This window comes from Manacus candei, unplaced genomic scaffold, assembly GCF_025592945.1.
Source record: "Manacus candei isolate 608988 ecotype Guabito, Panama unplaced genomic scaffold, ASM2559294v1 h1tg000046l, whole genome shotgun sequence".
Taxonomy (NCBI): Eukaryota; Metazoa; Chordata; class Aves; order Passeriformes; family Pipridae; genus Manacus; species Manacus candei.
In genome coordinates, this window is record NW_026138094.1 from 113174 (window position 1) to 133529 (window position 20356).

The following is a 20356-nucleotide window of genomic DNA, read 5'->3' on the forward strand; positions in this document are numbered from 1 at the left end:
GAGCAGTGAGATGAGAAGGAGATGGTGGCCCAAAGGGGCAGAATTTGTCCCCAGCCCTAAATCCTGCCCCAGAAGTGGCCACCTTCCTGTGTCCACAGTCAGCTCTGCCCCCCACAAACTCTGGGGCCAGAGGTCTCCCTGATTAATTATCTATCCTTATACACCATAAATCAGGAAGAATTTGAAATGGAAACCTTCCCATGCAACACAAACAAGGTCACCTGTCCCCTGCCAGGGCTCAGCTCTCCCATTCCTGGGTTTAACACCGATATCCCAGCCCAGATGGAAACGTTGTTGTAATTACATCCAGCCCTTGTGATGATCACAGACAGCATCTGGAAATTCAGATTCCACATCCCAGCACTTCAGCAATCCAAAAAGCAAGGAGCCAAATGGGATCTAGGGTGAAGTTACCAGGGAACATCCAAGAAATCCCTAAATCCAAGGATGTCAGTGAGCATCACTTGCATTTGCTCCAGAAAAATTTTCATCCTAAACCCTCATAATCTTAACTCCTAAAATCCTAAACTCCAAAATCAGTCCTAAACCCCTAATTTTATCCTTCTGACAAAAACTGATTTTATCCTTCCTACTTATATCCACCTCCCCAGCCTGTCCATGCTGGCGCATCTCCGGGCCCTCGACAGCACAGCTTGGTGTCCACAGAACCACAGAAGACGGATGAGAGCCAGAAACTTGGATAAGGTCACGGACAAGGCTTTTAAAAATGTAAATGAAGCCCGAGGAATTGGCCTAATCCTGCAGGCAGGAGCTCTGCAACAAGCGGGAATGAGATTAGCACAAGGTCCCCTTGGCGCAGGTCGGGCCCATCTGCTTGGCATTCTCCTTGCAGAGGGTCTCCCGAGGACAGGCTGGAGCCAAGAGCTCCCAAGGACATCTCCTGCCCCAGCACCGTCCTACTCGGGCATAATCGTCCTGGCAGGTGTCAAATAGGGGGGGAAAAACGATGCAGTTTTGGGCCAAATCAGCATTTCGCTCCCAGAACATCACTGCTGACACTGCATCCCTCGAAGGGAAAGGAAAGTGCAAGGGAAGCTGGAAAACCCTCTTCCAGAGCTTTGGGGGAAAAAGCTTATTTTTCCCTTCAGCATTTATACGGACAGAGGTTTTTTGGAAAAGCAGCTGGAAAAATCCGCTGCTGAGCCCCAGCGCTGGCCCAGAGCTCTTGGAGGCTGCTGGGGCTCCTCCAAATCCAGCCTGGCTGCATCCCTGGTACCTCCCAGCGCTCCCAGCCAGCAGCCCCAGCACAGCACAAACCACACCGAGCCACACTTCCAACCAGCATCTCTAGGAAAGGCTTCCACTCAAAAATGTCACCCCAGACTCCCAGTCTGACAGTCACAGACAAGCCGAGGGTGGCAGAGAAGGTGCTGTGATGCTCGATCCCAGCAGGCGCTTTCCAGGGGCTCAACTCTGATCCCAGAGTAAGGACCGGGAGAGTTTTTCCTCAACCCAATCCCTGGTGCCACCCTCCTGCTGCCCACCAGGCTCCAAATCCCTTCCTTGCCCTCCTGGAGCACTTTGAGCCCAAGCACAGAGAGCAAAGGGAAACTGAGGCACGGAGCATTGGTGCCACCTGCCAGCTCCACAGGAAGCATCATCCAGGAGATTTTAGTCTCCACTGGAGCATCTTCCCCTCCAGCAGGCACCTCGACCTCTCCAGCCAAGCCAAAAGTGTGCATTTTTAAGGCTGCCCTTTTAGGGCACCCCCAGACCTCACAGTCACTCCCTGCTCCAACACCAGCACAGCTGCTCTGAGGTCTCCCCTCCTGATTCCCAGTGCCATTTGCAGGGATAAGCCATCCCTGAGGAGACTCTGCTCCCCTCGCCGAGGTGATTAATAGTGGGTTTGCTGGTAAAACAAAAGGCCATTAAGAACGTTAATATTTGCTCTCCCTCCTCCCTGCCCACTTCATTTCATACTTCAATGCAAACCCAGCACTGGCCCCGATGAGGAATTAATGAGGGCACAAAGCCACATCGATTTTTCCTGCCACAAGGGATTGGATCTGTCTGCCTGAACCCGGAGACACCCAGACCCACTGACTGTGACAGGACGCTCCCAGCTCCAGCCATCCAACTGAGGGATTAATCCCACAGTGGGTGTCTCCATCTGAGACTGAGTTTTTCTAATAGTAAGGAGAAGAGCAGCATTTCCACCTGTTTTTAGCTGCCTGGCCATGGAGAGGACCCCAAATCCATCCCCATCCCAGCCTTGCAGCAGCAGAGGCTCCACTAACATCAAAAATCTTCATTAAAGCAGCTCCAAACAGCCCAAACCTCACAGCTCTGAAGAATTAGGAAATGAGGAGAGAATCCCAAAGGACAAAATCCTGGGGAGAAGAGCCCCATTTTGGGGTTCTTCCCTACTCACCCATACCAGCTCCTCCACAGCTTCCACAGAGACAACCTCCCCTTGCCAAAATCCCCAGCTCCAGAAAGAACCCCCTCCCTCTGAGCCCTTTAAATAGACACTGAGCCCCCTTGAAATCTTCGATGCTGATGCTCCCGCCCTTCCCAGGGCTTTTAGCCCAAATACATCCCACCTGGGGAGGGAGGTTGGGTGCCTTTGGAGTTTTTTGGGATGGGGTCGTGATTTCCTCCAGTGTTTTATACAAGCCAGCCTATCACAGGCCAAGAGCCCCACGTGGTGGGACACAACATTTTCCACCCAGACACACAAACTAATTAAAATATAACCATTTTCTCAGGGTAGGAGCAGTCTGTAATTTTCCAAGCCTCTTTGGAAAGCAGTTGTGGATTTCCCCGGGTCCCGTTCCCCCCCGGAGCCGATGGTTTTACAGGTCACGCCCGTGCTGTCACTCCACTTTAATAGGCTTTTTTTCCTTCCTACCCGCTTAAAAGCAACAAGTCGACCTGAAATCACCCGGCTGCAACACGTGGCCTGAGCACGTCGGCTCAGCAAAGCCATCACTGCTCAGCACCAGAGGCAGTTTTTATTCCCCACCCTCACCACGGCCAGGCTGGGATTTGAAATGCAGGGGTGCTGCTCTCGCTGGGATGAGCCAACACAGGGAATTTGGGATTTGGGCCCTCTGTGGTGTGGCTTTGAGCTGGAATGTGGTGTTGAGGGCGATGCCCACATACCAGGCAGAGCTGGAGCTGCCAGGATCTTCTGGTGAAGAATTGATTAAGCCTCCCCCCAAGAGCCCATCATGGACCATCTCACCAAAAAATCCCTAATCCTCACTGGATGGGAGGATTTTGCTTTCCCCCCAGCCCTGGGGGGAGCTGAGACCCCCAGCAGAGAGGGGAGGCCCCTTCCCCCCCAGACCATGTGCTGAGCATGAAGGTTTGGGAACATCTCAGAGGTTAATTCTCACATCCCATGTTTCCTTTAACCTAAGGATAAAGTCCATCCAGGAGAAGGCTGGTTCACCGTGAGCATCCCATGGGATTTCTCCCGGAAGGCACCGTCTGCTGCCACGGGAAGGCAGCAGGATAGGATTTTTGGGTCTGCCAGGGAAGGGTGATAGAGAGAGGGGGGAAAAAAAATAGATTTTGAAACATTGCTCTCAACAGGCTTTTTCTGGGATTATTTTCTGTCTCCTCCTTGATTTCCCCCCGTTGTTCTCCTCAGGTTTTTCCCGGGGCCCAAGGCGCTCCCGGGCTCGGCGTTGCTAACACATATTTCTGTATTCTCACATCTCTCTCCTTGCTAATCTTCAGGGAAAGAGGAATTGACAAACTGGTGAAAAACTGACTGACACTCCAATCAAAATACAAAAGAAACAGAAATAAATGGCTCTGGAAAGAATCGCTATTTAATTAGAAATTAGATCTGTGCCAGTGAGTCACGGCAGGGAAGCGATACATCAGCAGCTCAGCAGCAAAGGGCACCTGCCAGCAGCATGACAATGGGGACCAGCTCCAGCCCAGGGCCACCACGGGGGTCTGGGGGGCCAGAGGGGACCCCCCACCTTGGGGGTCCCACGTTAAGCCTTGCCGAGCCAAGAGCCACCCTGCAAGAACCAGCCTGGCACGACCCTGCCAAATAAAATGCCTGTGAGCCCGAAAGCCTTGCAGAGAAATCCCCTCCCAGCAGTTTTCCTGTTGGAACGGGAAAATCCCCAGTAAATCAGATCTGACAAAAAACATAAATAAAGATTGGAGAATGAGGGAGGGAGAGAGATTAGGGGGTGGGAATAAAGCCACTCCTCTCTCCCCGTCGCGCTCCAGCCGTGTCCTTCCCACGGGGAAACCTCCACCAGTGGGGTACCAAGGCTGGGCAGCATTTGGGGATCCCCCCCAAATCCTCTGGGACACCCTGAGGAAGGTGGCATGGGACAGGATTGGATCTGGCAGGGAGATGGAGAACATGGATCAGTCACAAGGGCGATGAGAGCTGAGAGCAGGGTGAGCCATGACTCCCAAATCCAGGCTGTGATGCACAGGTGGGAAGAAGCATCCTGTGTCATTCTCCAGGTTCTTCAGAGGGGGAACCCAGGCTTTGCAAAGCAGCACAGAGAAGCAGAAAATAAATTTTAAAAGGAAAACTCCACCTTCTTCCTATTCTTCCTCCACCAAGCAGCTGGAGGCACGGTGGCATTCACAGCAAGATCAAGGCAGGAGGGGGAGCATGGGAATGTCCATCCAGGGCTTTGGAGCAAAGGAAAGCAGGAGTGAAGGGTGAGGTGTGCTGTGGGCTTGGCTTCTCAGGTGTCTCGTAGAGGCTGAGCCTTTCCATCCCCTTGGTGGGAGGGACATCCCTCACTGCATCCCTTTGTTTCACATCCTCAAGACACTATCCAGAGGATTTCAGGTTGTAGGAGATGCAGCTTGGGGCTCTGACCCCACACTGGAGGCTCTGGACATCCCTGCAGGGCCATTTTGGCTGCTTTAGCTCCACCACCACGGACAGGAGGTTTTTGGGCAGTACTCACACTCTCCAGTGCTGACCATGGATATTTCTGAGCATCTTTTACCAACCTGGCTGGGACCAAAACTCCCTGGGCTGCTGGTGCCCACCACGGCTGGGAGAGGGGAAGAGCAGGTCATGGATGGAGCCGTGTTTCCTCCTCAGTCCACACCTCAGCCGCTCATTTTATCCCCCATGGGAGCGTGTTCAGCTGCTCCTCTGCCCCACATCATTCAATGTATTTTCCCACCTGGTCCCACATCACCACTGGACTTCCCAGAAGCAGCACCTCTCTCTGAGTTTTACAACCTCCACTCTTTCCCCAGATCGCTGTCCCAGTATCCCTGCTGATTTCTGGGATGAGGCAGAGCTCGAGCTGGCATTGACCTGCTATTGGAGGAAGCAGGGGGAGCGCGGTGGCCGTGGGGGACCCAGGTGGCCGTGTTGTCCCTGGCTGAGCTTCAGGTGCAAAATATTGGAGGAGATTCCTGCTGAAAACTTCCCATACGATTACCCTGGAAAAAATGATTCCAATAAATCTGTGCAGTGAGGGACTGCTCGCCATCACCCACCACACACCTTGGCGCTCCTGCCATCCCCGGATTCCCACCGGGATGTTCTGCGGGAATCAGAAGAGCCCCCAAAGCATCAGCTCTTCACAAGCTGAAGGATGAGTCAGTTCGGGTCCACGCCAAAAAGTGTGTTCAGCACTTTTGAACATTCCCAGTAGGAGGCAATAAATAACATAAATGCGCACCCGCCGCCTCGCCGCTGGCAGACCTGGGATTGCCACCTATCGTCACCGCTCAGCTCCAGGACAGGAATCTCTCCTTGCTCCCACTGCTGCTGAACTGGATGGATTTCCCCAGGCTGGATCACCGCTTTGGAGCAAATCCCTCCCCTCCTTGGGGTTCCTCCCTAGACCAGACCAGCCCCCCGCCTCCCCCCGCACACATTCACGTACAAACCCATAGTTGTTGTTTTCCTCCCATCCAGGGATCTTTGCTGGGATGATGCTCCCGCATCCCCGGTGGGTTTTTTACAGATCCTGCAGAAACTGGCCCCAAATACGACCCACGGGCCAGGGGAGGGGCATTTTGCATTCAGAAGGAACCAGCCTTAACGAGCCTGTTATTTGAAGCGGGGGGGACAGAGCGGGGAAACCGAGGCACGACTCCCTTCCTCCCCAGCAAGGGACCCCCGGCGCTGCCTCAGTTTCCCCCGGCGCCGCCCCCCGTGCAACGGGGCTCCCGGTCCCTTTAAGCCCCCCCCGCCCGGCGGAGGCTCAGCCCCTTTCTCTGACACAGCAGCCGCCGGGGCGAGCGAACCGGGAGCCGCGGGGAGGCTGCGGCCGGGGCCGGGGGCCGGGCGCCCACCGCCGCTCCGCCCGCCCCATGGCTCTGCCCGGGGCGCCGGGCGCCGCCCGCCCCGCTCCGCCCGCCCGGCGCCCGGGGACCGGCCGGCCCTGAGCCCGCACCGCCGCCGGTCGGTCCCGGGGGCACTGCGCGGGGGTGCGGGGGTGCGGGGGCACCGGGAGGGAGGGCAGAGGGGGAGAGGGAGGGAGAGAGGGAGGGAGGGAGCGGAGGGGGATGCGGGCAGTTGGGATGCGGGGAGCGGGGATGGAGGACGCGGGCTCCGGGGATGGAGGATGCGGGGAGAGGGGAAGGAGGATGCGGGCTCCGGGGATGGAGGATGAGAGCGGCAGGGATGGAGGATGCAGGTAGCGGGGATGGAAGCTGCGGATACCGACATCCTCCATCCCCGGCGCCCCGGAGGATGCGGGTACCAGGGCTGAAGGATGCGGGTACCAGGGCTGAAGGATGGGAGCAGGGGGGATGGAGGATGCGGGTACCGGGGATGGAGATGGGAGCATGCCGGGACTCCCCCTCCCTGTGCGTACCCCCGAGCTGAGGGGACGCGCCCCCCCCACCTCACTCCGCCTCCGCCCGTGCTGCTTTCCCCCTTCCCGGGGGAAGGGGGGACATTTGGGGCCAAGGTGGGTTTTCCCCCCTGCTCGGCCGAGGCGGGGTTGGGGTTTGAACCAAGCCGGGAGGAGAATGATGGTGGGATGGGCCCCGGGTGGGAGGAGGCTGCCCGACACCCCCCCGCAAGCAGATGAGTCTCCCGGGACGCGTGTCCCCGTCCCCCCGCCCCGGCGGGCTGTCACCTCCGGTAACGTCTCACCCCTTCCAACAGCAACCGAAGGAAAGTGGCCCCCGGACTCCTCTTGTGCCACGGAAAAGCCCTGAGGGAGGAGAAAGAGGAGGAGGAGGGGGAGGAAGTAAGGAAAGGAGAAGGGGGGAAAAAAAGGACAAGGACGAGCTTGGACTGGAGCCAAGGAGGTTCTGGATCGCGACGGTGAGTTCCTGAGCCGCACGGCTGCCTGTCTGTCTGTCCCTCTATCCATCCATCTGGCTCTGCGAGACCCCACTGTGCCCCCATTCTCCAGGTCTCAAACTGTGGGGAAGTGGGGAGGGCAAAAGGAGGGGGACAGCGTCAGGCTCCGTCCTGTCCCCACTCAATTAGGGGGAGCTGCTCTGGGGGTACCTGGGGGCTTGTCCTCGTGCCGGGGCTGAGATCAAGGCAAGGTGGGAGTGGGCAGAGCCCCACCACCACCTTCCTGGCTGCAGAAGGGATGGCTCCCTCACGTTATCTGTCTGTCCTTGCAGGAGGGGACCCTGGTCTCCCCAGGACACCTGTGCTCAGCTGGGAGACCCCCCCACCACAACCCCCCAGCGCTGGAGCCGCAGACCCCGGAGCGAGGGCCCGACGTGGGGAGAAGCGTCGCTCCCCGGGGACACTCAGCCCTGCATTCCCCTCCCCGGCGTCGGGGATCAGGCAAGGCGTGAGCCGCTGGATTTTAGCTTCCTGGGACATCCAAGGGACTCTTCCTCCTCTTCCTCCTCCTCCTCCTCGCCCTCTGCTCACCCCATGGCCACCTCACACCTCCCCGCGGCCACCGGCTGAGTCCCCTCCGCAGCATTCCCGACTCTGCATGCTGCATCCCGACCCCGCTCCCCGCTCCGAACCAGAGCCCCCCGACCTCGCAGGGAGGCGAGCGTGCGGCTGGGACTTCCTTGGAGGCAGGGGAACGTTAAGATGTTGAAAGCTCCCCGGCCGAGAGGGGCTGCGCGGACGCCAGGCCACCCGGCTAGGGGGGAGCAGGATGGACAGAGCCGTTGGGGCCGGGAACCGAGGCTGGTAGGGAAGGATGGACTCCCAGACCTGCCAGGACAGGCAGCCCAGTGACCACCCCAGCAGCAGCAGCAGCAATTGTAGCAGCAGCAAGAGTAATTGTGAACGGGAAAGGATCCGGAGCCGGATGAAAATGGTGATCGGGCAACTGGAAGGCATCTTACAGGAGCTCAAGGAGGTGGCCAAGGAGCTCCGGGAGGTAGGAGAGCGGGTCGTGGTAGCTGCTGATCCCAAAGGGGGGTGCCCTGTCCCTGTCCCCCTGCCCCAGGGTCAGGATGGGGGGAGCAGAGCCAGCTCAGCACCCGCAACCCACTGGCCCCAGGAGGCGTCTGGATGATGTGCAATAGGATTTTCCAGAAAGGGAGAAAACTGGGCATGGTTTGTAAAATCACTCCTGACCTTGACCCCGGGGTTTGCTCGGGGTGAGGGGCCCTGGCCGAGGCACCAGCCCTGTGGGTGCTGCTGGTGGGAGAAGCACCGCCAGCACTGGGAGAACTGGTGTCACAGTCCACTCTGCTCTGCCTTGGAGGCTGTTTTCCAGGCCCCTTCCAAACCAAGGAGGTGGACAGAGAGGGGATGGTGGGTCCCTCTGGCATGAGGGCACTGAAAATATGGCATCAGTCCTGGGTGCAATGAGGAGCACCCACAGCACAGAGAGGGGGTCAGAGTGACTGGGTGTCCTGTAGCCTGGCTGGAGAGGGCCCAGTGCTCCTGCAGAAATATCTGTGTGCTCACACAAAGTGTGGTTGGAGTTTTTTCCCAGTGCAGAGGCACCACAGAGACGCTTTGATGGGGGATTTAATGTTTCCCTGGCTCGAGGGTTTGGGCCACACATCTCCAAGCTGGAGGGGAAGGGGATCGGGATGGGGTTGGTAATTTAGGACACCTCTGCAGGGGATGGGGAGTGGTGGATGGGAAGTGTGCAGTAGCCTTGAGTATGGAGCAGCTGATTGCTCTGGCAACAGGGCAGGCGGGCACTGGCATCCTCTCCATGGCCTGGGACTGCATCCAGAACCTCCCCACCCCTCAGGAAGGGCAGGAACTTGCCATGGGCACCACGGAGCAGCCCCGTGTGGGTCAGTGGCATCTGGGTGCCACCAAGAGAACGCTGATGCAGGTGCACCAACATCATCCTGGTGGTTGTGGTCAGGGAGGGGACCTCCTCCAGCCTGCGGTGCAGTGTCCTCCTTCGGGATGGCTCCACTCCATCCAGGAGATTTTAGGGGAAGTTGTCCCTGTGAGGTCTCGACCGGGCCGTGGCACCCCAAGAGATTTTCCTTTCTCTCCTGGCTTTGTCAGTCCTTCCAGCAGCAGAAAGCAAACCCAGCCACCCAAAGCAAAAAGCCTCCTGCTCCCCCACCAAATCCCGCAGTGCCATCGGCAGAGCCCAAAACCCCTCCAACACATCTCTGATGGATTAGGAAAAGCCATAATAGTAATAATCGGGACGCAGAGCTACTTTCTATTTAGCCTGAGCTCACTTCGTGCTCCTCCAGGAGATTAACAGGCTTTCAAAGGGAGGATGATGATGGCAATTGGCCCGTTCTATCGACCCCATGAATTTAAGGCCGGGTAGGACCACCATGATCAGGTGAGCATCCCTCTTGCTGAGGATATGGAGGGATAAGAAGGACCAGGATGGGGCCAACCTCCAACCATTTCACAGCTGAGACCAGGTTGTGCTTGCCACCAAACTTTGAGTGGCTCCACAAGGTCCCTGTCCAGCTCTTGGGGCCAGAAGGGTCTTGGTGGGCTGCCCAAGTCAGGTTGTACCAGCATGTGCCAGAGGAGAGAAGAGGAGGAGGTGGCTAGAGGACACCCATCCTCTGTCCCCACCCCAGGGACACCCTGCTCTGTGCCAGGGAGGGGGTCCACACCCCATGAGGTGGCTTCTCCAGAGGGTGCCAGGAAGTGTTAAAGCATGGAAATGTTTTTTCCATGGAGCTGGCACATGCCTAGACACTGGTAACCTCCCAGGCAGCGTCCCGTGGGTGCTCTGGGAGAGCTCCCCACATCAAGGGACAGCGAGGCCAGGTCAGCATGGAGCCAGACATGAGGTGGGTCTCAAACTTCAGCCCTTCTCCCAGCTCCTAGAACAGACCCACAAAACTCTGCAGCAATTAGTCAAATTCATACAAAACAGCCTAAATCTCAGTACACTCAATGCAGGCTTCGGAGCTAAATCACACCAGTCCAACCAGGTTGAACCAGGAGTCAGAGACTCCAGAGAAACAGAGGTCTGGTTTTCCCCAAACCAAGCAGAATTTGGGTGTTAGAGGCTTTGGAAATTCATAGAATGGTTTGAGCTGGATGGGTTTAAAGCCCGTCTTGTTCCACTTCCCTGTCATGGGCAGGGACATCTTCCACTAGACCAGGTTGCTCCAAGCCTGGTCCAACCAGGCCTTGGACGCTTCCAGGGGTGGAAATTCATCTTCCTGCCCTCTGGATCACTCAGAGCAAGCTCAATGGGAGCAGGTTACATGGAATTCTCTTTCAAGCCCACACAGAAAAGTACGTGGCAGACACCAGGCTGGCAAATGTTAATCTCTAAGATTTTGGTGAAAAAGAAGTGAAAAAATAAGCCCTTTTTGTTGTCTTCCTTGCACATAGTGATACTCTTCCTTGGCTGGAAGTGAGGACCAGGACACAGGGACAAGCCTGGGGACAAGCAGGGCTGATGGCCCCGAGCTCAGGTGGGCTCAGGGGTGGGGTCCCAGGTGGGGCTGCTCGGGGCCATCAAAGGCCACCAGTGTCCTGGCACTTGTGATATTGGTGTGTTCTCCAATGGAGCCACCATGGGGGCTTTGGAAATATCCATCCCTGAGGCCACCTCCTCTGGTAGGGGCATCACTGGTGGGTCAGGTTGCAGGGCTGGATGTGCCCAGTGAGGGCACCAGACACACCCACGGCACTGGAAAACCTGCACTGGGTGATACTGGAGGGCACTGGGTGATGCTGGACCTGCTCCTTCCAGGTTCTCCTTGCACAGGGAGCTGGGTGCCAGGACTTTACCCACCCGGAGGCAGCAGCCAGGTCATAACCACCTCACCAAAAATAACCCCCGAAGCCATAAACACCCTGTGTGGGCACAAGGGCTTCCACCCAGGGATGGTTCCTGCTCCAAAACCGTTCACCAGCTCCAGTCACAGCTGGCTCTGGCTCACATGAGCCTTTCCTCTCAGGTTGTCCCTGCTTCAGCAGAGATGCTGAGTCCCAGAGCCAGCCAGGATTGTGGGATGCTCCGGGGGGAGGCTCCAGCGGGAGACCCCAGGGCAGCCCCACTCTGCTGGCCCATCCCTGAGGATGTGATGTGTGACCAGACACTGGTTCAGGCTCCATCCCCGCCCCCCGGGAGCGGTTCCCACCTGAAGGCTGTCATTCCAGATGTCCGTTTTATTCGGGATGCTGTTTCACCAGCCTCCCCGCTCCCGCTCTCCCTCCCTCCCTCCTTCCCTTTTGTGTATATAATTATTCCCCAGCACTCCAAGACAGGGCTGTATTATGTGCGGGGAAAATGATTATTAAAATCTTTGATTGAAAACGCACACTGGAAGTAGAAATCAGGCAGGAGGCAGCAGGGAAGGCGCTTCCGCCGCGCGCTTGCCATGCTGCCTCCCTCCCACGCACCTCCTGCCAGCCCCGGCCTCTTCCCGCGGGGATCACCGCGATGCCACAGGGAATAAGATACCCCAGGAGGTCCCGGGAAGCTCCACAGCAAGGCTGAGCTCCTTCCCACCCTTGGGGGATCAGTGCTGGGGGTGGGAAACCATCCACGGTGGGAAATAAACCCAGATATCTGTTTAAACCCCCAAAAATTCCCATGGGGAGAGTCCTGTCCCCTCTGCAGCTGCTGATGGAAGCAATGGGGTCCCACCACCCAGAACAGCACGGAGGAGTTCCCTCCAACACTTTGGCACGAGGAAAACCCTCCCTGCAATCCCTTATGATAATAAATACCTTAATAATGTTGTAATCAATAGGTGATTAGCTGGGAATGCTTGGGGAAGTTCATGGCGAGAAGGAGGCTTATTATTCTAATAACAACATGTTTGGGAGATGTGCAGGATGATTTTGAACTATTTAGCAGCTGATGATGGAGCAAATGAACCCTGGATCCTCGGCACGCTCATTTGTAAGGATCAGCTCGGGGAAGAGAGGCCCCTGCAACTCTGCTTCAGTTTGCCAGTTCCAATTAATCATTCATTCCTTATTAAATATTTACTCACCTTGCCTGCACCGGGAAGTGGGAAGGTCCCTGCTCCAGGAGCATTTGGCTGTGGGGGTGGTGGGGCTTCGGGGTGGCTCTTTTCCCCTGTGGGGGGAGGAATTGCTGGTGTCAAATGCCTCCAGGATGATTTGATGCTTTGGGAATAGGGTTGGGGAATTTTAGCATGGGCTGCACGGTCCTGTTGCTCATCCCCTCTGTGCCCCAGCTGGCAGCAAAGCACAGTGCAGGGACACACGGGCCGGATCCAGCCTGGAAAAGCAGCTGCGTGCCATCGGAAAATCCATCCCTGGAAGTGTTCCAGGCCAGGTTGGATGGAGCTTGGAGCAACCTGGTCTAGTGGAAGGTGTCCCTGCCCATGACAGGGGTTGGAATGAGATGGGCTTTAAGGTTCCTTCCAGCCCAAACATTCCATGGTTCTGTGGAAGTGCTTTGGACCCCAAAATGTGCTTCTGGAGGTGCTGGGAATGGGGAGCACGGGGGGACACACAAAAATCCCTGCTCCCGCCGTGGCTGGGGATGGGATGTTCGGCTCTGGGTTGGGAAAACTGTTGCATCTTGCTGGAGGGTGGCTGAGGGGACACACACAGGGCCCCCCACCACTGGAGCAGAGACAGCCCAAGCAGTGCCATGTTTGATCTCCCCACCACAGCCCCGCCTTCGCCCACCAGAACCTGCCCTGAGCACAGATCCGCCTCCCCTCCTCCTCAAAGGCCGTGTGGGGATGAAGGGGCTCTTAGACCACTTTGATCCCAGCATCTTCCAGCTCCTTCCCCAGCCCCAGGAATTCGTGTTACCAACTACTGACCAGGAAGCCTTTGAAGTCCCCTCTCATCCTCCCGCCTCTCCAGCGTCTTCCCGGGCGCCCGGGAGGTTTAGTTCCTCGATAGGAAACGGCGGGGCCAAAACGTGGGAGCTGGAGCCACCAGACCCAACTCCCAGCCAGGGAGCTCAGTGCTTGATGTGCAGCCAACAACCCAAAATCCCATTAAAAACAACGACAATGCTCCAGATGTTCAACATCTGCCTTAGCTGGGGAGGTGAACACCCAGTTTAGGGCTTTTATCCGGGAAGCTTCTGGCTGCCTGCAACGTCCATGGGCGTGGGGACCAGTGGGAGGGGAGGGGAGCACCCAGCACTCCCAGCTGGGTGGGATAGTGGGAGCTGGTTTTTGGGGTGGGGATGAACGTGGTTTGGCTCATCCTTGCTCCGTGTCCATCTCTCTGGGGTTCCACGGGGATGTGGCTCATCCCTCTGCCTCACTCCATCCTCCAGCTGCTCAAAGCTCATCCCTTTGGGCAAGAGCTGAGCACCCTTGGCCCCCCAGCAGCTGCTTTCAGGACACTGGGGTGCAGCAGGATGAGGCCTGTCGGTGACACCATGCACGAGGTCAAGGGGGAATTATTTTGGTCCCTGTTTTCCTGCTGCCAGATACCCCAGCTGGACCAGGGATGCTCTGCTGTCACCAAAAAGGTGGCTCTTTGCAGCAACCTAAAGGTGATGGAGGATGGGGACATGTCCTGTCTGTCACCCGCATGGCACTTCCACCACATGCTGAGGACACCCCACACCTCCCAGCCTGCTTGTAGGGGAACAAACCCACCCCAGTTCTCTGAGGGATGAGAACATCACCAGGGCCTTGTCCCAAACCACCCCAGGTCTGGTCATCCCTCCCCCCCATCTTTCTCATCCTGGCTCCCTCTGCCAGCAGCCATGGCCTCAGCTGGAAAAGCTTTGACAACCTGCTTCAGGAAGGAGAAAAGGGGGGAGAAAAGCCCAAATCCTACTTTACATTTAAATCCTCAGCGAGTACCAAGTGTCACATAGGTATTTAACACCCCCCCCACCCCACCCCACAGCCCCCCGTTTAAAATAGCAAGTGCTCCTAAAAATAGCCCCGAGTGAGCCACTGCTGATGTGACACTAATCCCTGTGTGCCACCACAAGAAGCGGGATGGGCACGAGGACTGGGATGGGGATGTGCCTCCTCCTGTCACCACCCGATCCCAAATGGCAGCAGGTCCCTTTAATGAGGATGAGGAGGGCCCTGGGTGTCAGGGACCCGAGTCAAAGCCCAGGGAGACGCTCCCCCTGAACCCAGTGCTGTAATCACCGAGCCTTTGTGGAAACAGAGGTGATCTCATTCCAGCTGAGGGTTTCAGCAGAAATCATTTTGCTACCTTATTAAAAAATAATAATAGCCGGGTGTTTCCCAAAGACAGCTCCATTCCTGCCCTTTTTCCTAATTCTTTCTTGTCACCAAGAAAGAAGAGGTCACGTCATCTTCTTTTTAACGCCCTTCATCGAGTTCCACCCTTTCTCCCCCGAAGATAAGAGTAAAAAAAAAGAAAAAAAGAAAAAAAGATATCTGATGGTGTTTCAGGAACAGGAAAAATCACCTTTTCTAATGTCAAGACTTCGTTGTGGATGCTCCCAGCATCTCAGCACCCTTCAAAGCCAAAGCTTGAAGGATGGGTGGGTCCCTGCCTGCCCTCTCTAGAGGTCTTCCATGGCTGGAAAAATAATTTGGAGATCACAGGTGAGGAGCTTAGGTAAAGCCTGTTGCCTTCTGCTCCTTGGGATGAGCACTCAGCTCAGTGTCCCCAGCTCTGCCATCCTTTGGGGACACAAAGTCCCTCTAGGATGCAGGGACATGATGTTGATTCAAGGTGCATCCCACAAGCAGGACCTGGGATGGGCTTCAGGAGGTCCATCCAGGAGAGAACCCAGCTGTGGGGCCACCACGTGGGGCTGGGGACAGGTTCTGCTCCAGCACAGCTCAGAAAAGAGGTTTTGTCCCCAAACTGGTCTTATATGGGTCCCAGGAGGGGCTGATCAGGGTTGTTAAGGTGTATCAGTGCCCATCTGGAGCATATTAGACCACATGCTCAGGTCTGATGGTGGGTGCACTACTCTCTCCCACCCCCTCCTCCCATTTCCTAACCACCCCCTTTTCCATGGAAAGATGTTTTTTGGCATCTTTTATCGCCAGCGTGGCCAACCCACTCCCAGGCAGCAACCCCAGCCATTCAGTCTCCCTTCTCCTGCTCACATCAGCTCGTCCCACCCCAGAAAGGGTCTCCCCATTCCCAGGTCTCCTCATTTTCCCAGCCCCACGTTCACAGCAGGCAGCAAACAAACACACACACACATCCAGCCCCACCACCCTCACCCAAACCCACCCTGTGCCCCTTGGGCTTGTGCCCCCATGGAGGTGGCACCACTCTGTCCTCCAGAGATGCTCCTCTCCGGGTTGTCACAGAGCCTCAGGTGTCCCCAGAAATGGTCCTACCTGTGGCCAGAGCCTGAAGCTGTCCCGTGGGGGCTGGTGGCTGATTCACAAGAGGGGATGCTGCGTGTCCATGCCTGGACTCACATGGGGAGGCTCGAGTTCCCCATCTTTGGTGCCAAATCCTCGAGAGCTGGGCAGAACAGGAGAGCTGCATGGGCAGGGCTGTGGAACGAGCGAAATTTGGAGCTCAAATATGGGAATTTGATTAAAATTAGGTCAGCAGAATGTAACGGAGCCACTCCGGCTGCTGGCAGAGTAATCGTCCCCCTGGGCTCCCCGTTTCAGTTGCCCAGACATATTAAATTACCCTTAACTCTGCCCACGCATCCTCACCCACCACGGGGGCTCTGTGAGGAGCCTGCCCTGCTGAGCCATGCTTTATGGTGCATTTCCAGGGATTTATGGAGCTGTCCCAAACCTCTGCACATCGGCATCTGGCAGAGGGGTGCAGAGACCGAGGGCAACCCGGCCCCGTGACAGCAGGTTTGGGGTGCCCGCCCTCAGATGGGATGGGGTGTCTGAGCCCAAGGACTCAGTTCCTCACAGCAAAAATGCTCAAAGACCATGGAGTTACGGGATACAGTAGCATAAAAGTGATGGAGAGATGTGCCATGATTAATTAATCTTGGTGGATGGGAGGCTCCAACCCCCAGTGATGAACCGTGGGACTGGTGGAGATAAGTCAGGGCTTTTTGGTGGTGTGAGGAGAAGGAGAGGAAAGGTGTCTGGCAAGACACTGCCCATTGATTTACCTTCCTTCCCTTATTTTGGGAGATTTGTGGCTGGTTTCCACGAGGAAAGGACAGGTGGAAGGGCAGTGGAAGGAAAAAGATGGGGAGGCAACAGCAGTAATGAAAAACAACATTACTGCGTGAAGAAACCACCTGGAAGAAGTCAAGCAAATTTGTGCTTCCAGATGCTCTGTGAGTGGGATGGGCATCCAGAAGGGACACAGCCCTGGGGTGCAGGGGGCACCGATGCCCACGGGTGCCCGAGCTGGGGATGGGAGGAGCACAGATTGCATCACGTGGGTCACAAACAGGTACCAGGAGCATGGAGGGGTTCCCCCTGGCCCCCCTTGTCTGCCGCTGCCCACCTCCTGCTTGGCAGCACAGGGACCAGCCAGGCCCTCTGCCAGCTCCCCCAGAGAGGGGGGAGGCAAGCCAGCAAAACTGCCAAAAATACACGCTTCCCAGTGCCACGGAGTTGGATTTCCACGTTGTGCTCTGCCTCCCCCATGAAACAGAGCCCCACACGCCCACACACACACGCAGAGACGCCAGCCAAGAAATACCGTGGATAGACACGGTTCCGTCTGGATGCCGGGTGGGATTGGGGTCTCCTGGGCAGGATAAGTGCTGTGGTCAGTGCTGGGCAGCCCCTGAGTTGGGCAGGATTAAAGACTTGAAGGTGGGTGATGAATCTGTTGCATCCAAAACCTCGGCAAGGTCATTAGGTGGAGACCATGATCCTTGGGAGCTGTAGGAAGAAGGAGGTCATTCCTCCCTTCCTTCCCCTTCCAGCCCTGCCCATGGCTTGAACCTCCCTTAGGACATTGCATCTATTATTTTTAATATTTTAAGGCTTGATTTAGTCATGCCTCACACGGGATCTGTTCCCAGTGGCATGGTGGGGCCGTGACCCCATCCCCAAGCCACCACAGGGCTTGATATACTCAACACTGTGAAAGAAATGAAGGATTGGGATCCATCCAGGACCTTGGACCATCATCCACCGCCTGCCTTGGTTTCCCCACTCACAGAGCTGCCTTCTCCAGAGGGAGGAAGTGATGGTCACTGGTGGCTCCTTGTGGTCTAGTGAGAGGGACCAAAGGACACCACGTGCCCGAGGATTTGGGGTGGGAGTCATCCCAGGGGACAGGGCAGACCCTGGGGAAGGCCCATCCTGTCACACTGAGCGCTCAAGGCTTGGGGGTTTGGGTGCTTTGCCACCAGGTGGGCTTCAGTCCCTGCCAGGAGGCTCCAGTCGAGCTGAGACCTCCCAGCTCATCACACCGGTGGTGCCAGGGCAAACAGCAGAGATTTAGGGGTGTGGCGTAATTACGGAGCAGAAGCGGGAGGGTCCCTCCCAGCGGCTCCTCTCTGTCCGTGCGTCCGTCCGTCTGCCCGCAGGTGGTGAGCCAGATCGACCGCCTGACGTCCGACTTCGAGTTCGACCTGGAGCCGGACGACTGGACGACGGCGACGGCCAGCAGCACCTCCAGCAGCGACAAGGGCGGAGGCACCTTCGAGCTGGGACCCCTCGATTTCGCCGCCTCCGACATCCTCTCCGACAGCTGGGAATTCTGCTCCTTCCTGGATGCTTCCACCCCCTCCGACCCGGGCGACGGTCCCGAGCCCGCCCGGCCGCAGCCGCAGCCCCCGCCCGCTCGCCAGCCCGACTACCGGCTGATGAACGGGGGGCTGCCCATCCCCAACGGGCCCCGGGGCGGGGGCACCCCGGATTCGTCCAGCGAGGAAGCCTTCGGCACCACGTCCAGCCTGAAGCTGCCGCAGCCCCGCCCGGCCGGCACTCGGGAGCGGGTCCGCTTCAGCGACAAGGTGCTGTACCACGCGCTGTGCTGCGACGATGACCGGGACGGTGACAGCACGGCGTCCCCGGGGGACGAGGGGCCCGAGGAGCCCGGCAGGAAGGTGCCGGCGGGGCCCTCGAAGCACCCGAACGCCGGCGGCGGCGGCGCGGCCCCGGGCCGGCGGCTGATGAGGAACAGCAGCACCCAGACCGTGGCCGACAAAAGCACCCAGACGGTGCTGCCTTATATCCCGGCCAAGCAGAGGATTAAAAACAAAAACTGACGCGCCGGATCCGCCGCACGGATTTGGGGAGGGTGGGTGGATGGGGGGGGGGGGGGAAGCGACTCCTGGGAAGGGACAGAAAAATATATATATATATATAAATATAAATATATATTTAAATAAATCAATACTAATAATAAAATCGACATGAAAAGGTGGCAAAGAAGATGAATGTCCCAATGTCCCAACTACCTACCCGTCATTTTCCAGGCTCAGGGAATTTTAAATTGGTTTTTTTTTTTGGTGTTTTTTTTTTTATGAACAGAAGTTTCAGATCAATAAACCGTCCATCATGGAGAAATAACAACCATAACATATATATAATATATGTATATATGTGCCAAGAGAGGGAAGGTTCTACAAAGGGAAGAGCCAGTGTATCTGAGGTTGTGGATGGGGGTGGATGGGGACATGGGGGTGCTGGAGGGGGGTGGCTGGACCAGGGATGGGACATTTGCCCTCCCTGGGACATTCTATCCCTGTTTGGCTTAAGAAGAGCCGGTGTGACCTGATTTGTCACGTCCAATGTCTGAGTGGACTGGGGGGTGTCACCAGGATGTCACTCCCACCTCCAAGGGGGATGGTGAGGGGATTGCAGAGGGCAAGAACACACCAGTGATGAGGAGCTGGGCTAGGGAACTGCCCCCCTGCTGATTTCCAAACCTTTACACCAGCTCCAGGGGAAATATTAGTGACCTCCAAGCCTTGCAACCATCTTAAAATGATGTGGAAAGTGTCTCCAGCTTTTCTTTATGTACCTAATTCTGGTTTTCCATTTCAAAAGCCCTGGTTTGTGGGGGGAGAAATAGCTGGGATTTTCCCTGACAGATGAAGGAATCTGGTGCTCCAGATCTACTCCTGGCATCTTTCTTTCAGCTTCCAGGTTCTGCCAAAGCCTTCAGCACCCAAAGCACCTGGTCCTGGGGACAAAGCCCCCGTGCCCTCTCCGTTGGCTCTTGCTCCTGCAGGGATGCATTTGCACTGCCAGCCCTCGAGCATCCCTGGCATGACATGGTTTTTCCAAGCCTGGCAGCAAAAAACCACCACCTCAATTCCTTATTTTTAATCCAGGTCAGAGATGCTCCGGTTCAAGCCTTTCCCAAGTGTCATCCCAGAGCCAGGACCCTCGCTGGCACCCAGCACCGCTGCCAGGGCGAGGGAGGTGTGGAACACCCATCACAGGGGAAGCAGTGGTGACCACAACGCTCTGAATTCGACCCAGATTGTAGCAGGAGAAGAGGCTTTCACCAAATTATGTTGAATTGCATTTATGTTTTAGTTTTTAGGGACATGGCATCGCCTGGAGGATCAGTGTGTGTTCCCACCACATGGGAGCATCCATCCAGCTCCCCCATGGGGGCATCCCAACCCTGGCCAAAACTGGGAAAGGGAAGAAGAGCCCTGTAGATGGGACTATAGACATCTCTCCCTAATCCATGGGCTGGGATACCATGGGGAGCATCAGCCTCTGTTTTTTCATAACAAAGGACAGGATGTCTCCATCCCCCATCCAAAGAGTGGCAACACCATCCCAGGGACACATGGGATGGGACAACTCCCTCCAGCCCTCTGCATGTCAACAGCTGGTTACTCATTTATTTTTAAGAGCTTTTTACGGCCTGACCCTCTGTAAAACTACAATTAGCACACGTAGCTTTGTTGTTCAATAACTCCTCCCAAAGGGTGTCAGGAAGAGCAAAAGGAAAAAATTTGGAGCAGCTGGAGCTGCACAAGGAGATGCTTTTCAGCTGCTCTGGATTTGGGAGCACCTGCCTCACCTGCAGCTCTAGAAGGAGCTGCCAAAGGGGGAACTGAGGCACGGCCTGGGGACCACTCACCTTGGAGCCAAGGATGTAAAACCAATGGATGCAGCTGGGGCCATGTGGACAAGGGGAACAGCTCCATCCTCCATGCTTTTATTAGGAACG

General features: G+C 56.5%; 1 protein-coding gene across 4 annotated transcripts; it reads left to right on the forward strand.

The window, feature by feature from the left end:
• Positions 1-5911: 5911 nt before the first annotated feature.
• Positions 5912-18451, forward strand: INSYN1 (inhibitory synaptic factor 1). Of its 4 annotated transcripts, none has more exons than XM_051796512.1 (4): positions 5912-5930; positions 7097-7258; positions 7570-8294; positions 17745-18451. In XM_051796512.1, exons 3-4 carry the CDS (start codon positions 8112-8114, stop codon positions 18426-18428), a joined length of 867 nt encoding a protein of 288 aa, XP_051652472.1. In that variant the 5' UTR covers positions 5912-5930; positions 7097-7258; positions 7570-8111; the 3' UTR covers positions 18429-18451. The 4 variants fall into 4 exon arrangements, with proteins under 4 accessions (XP_051652472.1, XP_051652469.1, XP_051652471.1 ...); XM_051796509.1 differs by lacking the exon at positions 5912-5930 and adding an exon at positions 6274-6385; XM_051796511.1 differs by lacking the exon at positions 5912-5930 and adding an exon at positions 6492-6620.
• The last annotated feature ends 1905 nt before the right edge of the window (positions 18452-20356 follow it).